Source organism: Neomonachus schauinslandi, chromosome 9 (genome assembly GCF_002201575.2).
Source record: "Neomonachus schauinslandi chromosome 9, ASM220157v2, whole genome shotgun sequence".
Classification (NCBI taxonomy): domain Eukaryota; kingdom Metazoa; phylum Chordata; class Mammalia; order Carnivora; family Phocidae; genus Neomonachus; species Neomonachus schauinslandi.
In genome coordinates, this window is record NC_058411.1 from 128,791,167 (window position 1) to 128,797,994 (window position 6,828).

General features: G+C 46.9%; 1 protein-coding gene across 1 annotated transcript in view; it reads right to left on the bottom strand.

Annotated features, from left to right (window-relative positions):
- Positions 1 to 5,203, bottom strand: part of NR2F2 (nuclear receptor subfamily 2 group F member 2) — a 12,769-nt gene extending 7,566 nt beyond the window's left edge. Inside the window, exon 1 of the mRNA XM_021680513.2 lies at positions 4,876 to 5,203. Within this exon, the coding sequence (XP_021536188.1) occupies positions 4,876 to 4,918 (43 nt within the window). The 5' untranslated portion in view covers positions 4,919 to 5,203. The remainder of the gene's footprint in view (positions 1 to 4,875) is intronic.
- Positions 5,204 to 6,828: the final 1,625 nt, after the last annotated feature.

Here is a 6,828-nt window from a genome sequence, read left to right on the forward strand (position 1 = left end):
GAAGCCGCCGGGTCGGGCCCGGAGCCGCCGCGTCTAGCGCCGCCGCCGCCGCTGAAGCCGCTGCTGCCGCTGCTGCCGCCGCCGGAGCCGCTGCTGCTGCTGCTGCCGCCGCCGCCTCACACACATAGGGAAAGAGTCAACTCGCCGGCGGCGGGGGAGAAATGATAAAAGAGAGAGAGGAGGGCAGATCACCACCTAGAAGCACATCCTTCGTGCGCAGAGGGGGGAGAAAAAGACGGGAGAGAAAGAATGAAAGAAGGGAAAAAAGGCAGCACGGCACCCGGAGAAAGGAGGCAACTCGGGGAGAGGAGGAGGAGGAGAAGAAAACACACACGCGCGCACGCACACACACACAGCGGAGAGAAAAGAACAGAGAATCAAAGTGATCAAATATGCTAAAAAGGGGGGCGCGGGAGGGAATGCGATTTATAGGCGCCGGGGCTGGCAGAAGTGGCTTCTCCGCGATCAGCTCACTGAGCTCTCTATATAGTGAACTTTGACACGACTGCTGCAACTTAGCGCACGTTGCCATGGTGACGGCGCGCCTTATAAGGCAGCAGCCGGGGTTGGCCTGGCCAGGCGCGCGCGCGCCGCCCCCTCGTCGTCATTGGCCGGAGCGCGGCGGCCCCGCCATGGCGGCCGCGGGCTCAGCCCGGTCCTAGCGCGAGCGTCGTCGCGGCCGCGGCGCGGGGAGCGCGGGGGGCCAAGGGGGGCGGGGAGGGGGCGGCCGCGCCGCCACCACCGCCAGGCGGGGGATGGGCCCGGGCCGGCCCCGGGCACGCGGCCCCCGAGCTCTCCGCACCCCGCACCGGAGGTTTCCGCCCCAGCGGGGAGAGGAGCGCGGCGCGCACACACAACGCCTCTTAAAGGCTCCGCGAGAGGCTTTGGATGGAATCGAGGACTTCGCCTCCCGCAACTTGGCGATGCCACGAAATCCGTCGCTCGCGCACCACCCGGGACTCCAGGCGCATCTTTGTGCCCACAATGCCAGAGAAAGAGAAAAGTTCCCCGGTTTCTTTGCAGAGGGGTAATGGGTGGCGGGGGGGTGGGCGGGCAGGAAGGTGCCGCGAACCGAGCTTGGAGGCATTTACCAAACGAAAGATTTGGTCAAATCCGGGTGCTGGTGGACCCTTCTCTTTATCAACTCTGATCACTTGCTTGGTTTTGAGGCTTATTTCTTTTTTCCCTTTTCGAGGAAAGAAAAGTCGTTTAGCGTCTATCTTTTCCTTGTGGGGTTAACATTTCACAGGTATGTGGCCTGACATTTTAATTGCTCAAATAAAGCTGCTCGGATGCTGAGAAGCCCAAATAGACTTCATCTCATTGTCATGACGCAATTAAAATCAATTTTCCTCAACTTTATCCTCTCTCATTAGTTATAGCTAACTCACAAGCCAACGTCCTGCCACACACCCAATCGTGGAGAGAGGTGAATAGACCGTTCTGCCCGCTGATGGACAAGCGGAAGCAGCCTGCCAACCTCCCCTGTGCATACCCTCTGTACACACATGTAAGCGCACATGTATCAGATGCACATTTGTCAATGTACACAGACAAAGACTTCAGCGACTGTGCTTCTAGGTCATGGACCAGTTGAGTACGAACTTCATTGTTCCTCAAGTTCCTTTTAAGCATCCATATAGTCACTAAAACACACCAGAAATTCTGCTCCAAATTGGGAATAATAGCAAGTACAACTCACAAAAACCACACACAAGCCATAGTCTATCTCAAGAGATTCACTGCAATAAGAACAACTTCATAGCCTGTGCCATTCTGCTCAATGTGCTAAAATCATCAACATGGATGTGTCTCTGAATTCCAGGGTGTTTGGTTTTAAACATCAAACATCTAGAATTGCCCCCACAGAATACACTATATTTCAACGCAGTAACCTTTTGGTTTGATTATGAGAAGTTAGTGAATTGTGATTATTCAACATTTATGGAACAAAATTTTGACGCCATCATACACATTTTTGCACCGAGAAAAGCTGTAAACTGGTAAGCCAGCCAGGTTTATGAACAATTAAAATATTTGACATAAAACACGCTAAGCTTCAGGAAACATGGACACATGAAGGGTAAATTAATGACCACAGGAAAGCATCCTTGATAGTTCAAAAAAATCGACGAGATGAAAGATTTTTAAAAAACCATAAACCACACATATAACTGACCTGTGCTGACGTGCACTTTGCATTCAGTACCCTTTACACACAGGCAGAATACAAGGTAGGTACTAAGTGAAGATGTAGACAGACAGGGGCTAGTTTTTAGGGAAGGAGGAACCCCCCCCCCTTACACTTCATTCCTGAAAGCTTCTTAGCCCTCACCCCTTTTCCGCTGAAATCACGTATTTCACTAAAGCTGCAGATGCTGGGATTATTTGAAAGTTGTAAAAAAAAAAAAAAAAAAAAACCCACAACCCAACTATAGTGGACACTGAACTATCATAAACCTGGTGTGTAATGAGATTGCCACAGAGAGAAGGCAGGCTGAGAATTTCAGGTTGATTAGAGACACAATATAACTTTCTCTTAAAGAGGACAGAAGGATGGAAAAGAAATCATTTCAGAGAAGGTTGTTGTTGTTGTTTTTTTTTTCCTTGCCTTTCAACCCCTATGATTCAAGGGATTGCCTAATGCTACAAATGTCAGTAGATTAGGGGCAAACTCAACAAAGATGTGGCGGGGCTGTGTTGAAATAGGAAATCGAATGGGCATACCCATCTCAATTTCATAGAAGATGGGAATAATTGATTGTAGGGAAATCTTAATCTCGCCTCTTGAGTGCAGACACTTCCATAGCAAGATCACCTTCTACAGACATGAAGTGGGAAATTTTTGAGGAGGAAGAGCCTCCACAGTACACTTAGAGATTTTTGGTATTTGAAGTGCGCTCTGATGGCCTCAGATTTAAAATGAAGAATTTCCCAATCTCTTACAGAACTGAAGCCTGCTAAAGCACACGACCACAGGGCTGCCATGAAAGGCAGAGGTGTTTCACTCTGCATTTTAGGATTCATTCAGTTATGGGATGCTATCAAAAAAATCCAAATAAATAAATAAATAAATGACCCTATCAATTATAGTTAATTTTACTGCAGAGAAGAAGAGAAAGGACTGCAGACTGAGGGGAAAAAAAAAAAAAGAGGGGAAAATATTTTAAAATGTCTTTTTCAGAGATACTCATTTCCCTTGAATAAACAGCTTTAAGACTAACAGATAAATATCAATATGTCGTTACTGTTAAAAAAAAAATCCAGCCCAGTCTTTTATTGTAGATGTAAATTTATTTTAATGAGAGGAATGGCAAGCTTTAATTTAGCTGGAGAAAGTTGGAAAAACATTTGTTTTACTCTGGTGAAAAAAAAAAGAAAAAAGTAAACCCACCCAGGAATATGATTTTCTTGCAGAAAGTGGACTGATGGCTGTAATTCTCCCCAAATTAAATCACAATATGAATACAGACCCCAGCAAATGGCGAGTTTAACTCTGAACTCAGTAGAAACCAGTTCTGTCCACCAGGATTCATTGAATTCCTCCTTTCCCTCAATCTAGTCCGTGTGTGTTTTTCTCTTCCACCACACTGGAGCTCCATGAATAGGGAAAGGGGCTTCCATTGTGTCCCTCTGAACTTCCAAGTCAATGCAATTTTTAACCACTGGCTTGTGGTACTTTGAAAATCACCAGGGGCTGTCAGAGTTGGGTCCTCTGAAAAATTTACAGTGCTAAATCAGAGCATATGCTGGGAGGGAAAAAATTGCTTAAGACTGGAGCAAGTACAGTATCTGTCTGCCCCCTAGTGTAAGAGTCCTCGCTGCCTAAAATTCAACTTTAAAAGAAAAGGAGCTCTTAAAGGGAAACGACTTTGAGCTCACGTAGGCATAGGAGAATGAAACTTCTGTACATTTTAATCTGAATAATTCTTCAGGATTTAAAATTAATTGGCTCTAGCTTGGTTGGACCGGACTCGGATCTCGCCACCTCTGCGTTTCCCGAGTCACTGGTGGAGAGGTGATGGTTTTTTTTTTTTTATTTCCTTTAACTGGGTTTATGTGCGTCCCCCTCACCCCCTCCTCTCTTTTTCTTTCTGTCTCTGTCGTCTCTCTCGCTGGCTTTTTAAAAATGAGGAACCGTTCCTTGAACGTTCTGGACAGAGCACAGAATTGCTTCTTAAGTCAGCCCGACGCGGTTGCAATAGACAGCAAAAAGGTAAACGTTTGCCTGAAATCCGCACGCCAGCTCCACCACCCCGCCCGATGGTGAGTACCCTTCTCGTCGCGATTCTCCTCCTAGCTTTAACCGAGCGCTCGCCTCCCCGAGCCGCGGCCGAGGGCGCCGGGCAGAGCTTTCCTCCCTCCCTGCCTGGCTGGCTGTCAGTTGCACAAGGTTGCAAAATGAAGCGCAGAGGCAAATCGAACAGTAAATTCTGATACTTAGTGCGAGCCTCGCAGCTCCTTTGCTAGAAAACCGAGTCGTCTGTTGCTTGGGGAAAAAAAAAAAAACACGCTTATAGGACTGGCTTTTAGTTTTGCTCTATCGAAGGAAATGAGTTTGAGGAGACAGGACGAGGAGATGGGGAGGCACCGCAGTCTTTACGCTTCGGTTTAATCATATTTTGGCAGCTTTGCAATTGTATTTTCCCCCTCTTCCCCCCTCCACCACCTCTCCTATCACACACATGTAATAAAATATGGCAATGCATTGAATTGACTGCCCCCCCAAACCTCTGAAACCACAGTCCTAGGCATTTCATACACGTTAGCAAACCGATATTTTGAAAAGCCCCAAGTCATCCCCAGCCCCACACAGCACAAGGAGAAAAGTGAGAAAGGAGAGAGAGAGAAAAAAAATACTGTAAGTAAACATACCAAAACCATATTTGCCTTGTTCAAGGTCCCAAACCGCTTGCATCTTCCTTCTAAACTGGAATAACTCTCCTTTAGTTTGGCGGGTGAAATAAACGCTTTGTTGGCCCCCTGAAAAGATGTGTCTTTGATAATTAAAGAGAATCTCCTCCTCGGTGTTTATCTAAGCGATTGTGCAAACTGATAAAAAGTAGGCACTAGCCTGCAGGGAAAAAGAGGAAAGGTGAAGGGAGAAATCTTCCACCTCAAGGAAGTGCTTCCCCATGTATTAGGCGTTCTCAGCCTTGGAAAACCCTGCACACTAACTTTAGAGAGACGAGGTTTCAGGGAGCTTTGTACATAGCTGCTGAGGAATGCAAGCCTCGCCTTTAAGAAAAAAACCCCCAAACCGTAGGTAGGAGATGTCTGGAGTGATCCTTGTCTCTCATCTCATTCCTTAGAAGGAAGAGTGCGTTGTTACACCTTGTTTGGGGCTGGAAAGAGGAGACTTTAAAAACACCCGTCCAATTGAAAAAAATCTCCCAACTTAATGAGTTTAGTCGGAGGCTGGAGCAAACGGCTCAGCCTCAGCAGAAAACCGCCAACAACTATAGGCGATATTGCAAAGCAAGACGACCCGAGGCACAGCCAAATTCCACTCTTTGGGGTCGAGAGGGATGGAGGCTAATCCTAAAGCAAGTTGGAAAAAAATAGAGGTGGGAGAGGAGGGGGAAAAAGCAGCAGCCTAGCAGACTGGCAGACAGGCTCCCCTCACCCTGGATCAAAGATAGAACTTGAAACAGGAGGGCAACATTTTTCCTAGGAATCCGTTGGAATCCTCATTTTTCTACTTTTAACTCGTGTCCCCCCAAGTGATTTTTCCCTCTCCCCTGCAGATGCCCCCCTTTTCCAGTCCCCATTCTAGAACTTTCCTGAGGAGGAAACCTATTTCTTTTGGGGGGAGGGGTTCCCAATTTCAAGTCTTCAAATAATGAATGCTTAATTAACCCCCTCCCTTCACCCACTCTCCCAAATGAAAAAAGGAAGCAGGAATACAGTAACTAGACAAAATTGAGAATAAACTATGTTGCCTCTTGCAGTTTTAATACAGTTTTAACTAATGGATTTTTTTGTTTTAAGAGAAGAATAATGGGGAAACACGGATCTTTTATTTTAGGAAACTGTTATGGTAAGATGTATGTCAGACTTGACAAATGGAACTAACGCTCTTCGGCTGCTTCTTGTCCTTGTCTTAAACAGGAATTAAGTTAAACACAGTGCTGAATGTTAATTACATGTTTACTGGCTAATGAAAATTACAAATGGTTTTGCCACCTCAAACAATGATGAAAACTCTGAAGACACTGTAATTATATACTTTGAGGGAAATAACTCAGAATATTGATCGTAAGAAGTGTAAATCTTTTTTTAACTATTCATTAATACCATAAATATGGGCTACAGAAGTTTTTCCTTGTGGTTTGTCTCATCAGTTATATTGAGTGGATGGATGGTGAGGCTTCTCTGGGGAGGTGGTGAACTCATTCTCTTATAGAAGGAGGCCACTTGTGTAACTGGGGTGGGGTGCCACCTCCCTTCCGCCCCCGCCCCCTTTAACCCCGGCAGGAGGTCGAGGGATAGTTCAACAGGGGGGCTGGGCTCAGGGCAGGTGAAGGTGATCACTGCCCAGCCTCTCCCCTCCCCTGCCCTCCTCTCTCCTCTTCTCCCTCCTCCCTTCCCTGCCAGGTCTGATCGATGACCGCCTTCCCCAGCCTGGGCGCCTGTCGGATAACCTGGCATTCGGGTTCCTTATGGAGGACAACTCACCGCAACCCAGCGACGCTGCCCTGACAACTTAAGTTCCTTCCTTCAGAGGTGGCTAGGGCAGTTCATTGCAAGAGAAGAAGAAGAAGAAGAAGAAGAAAAAAAAAAGTTGAGGTGGAGGGGGTTATTGGGTAAGGTGGCTCAGGCGGCAGA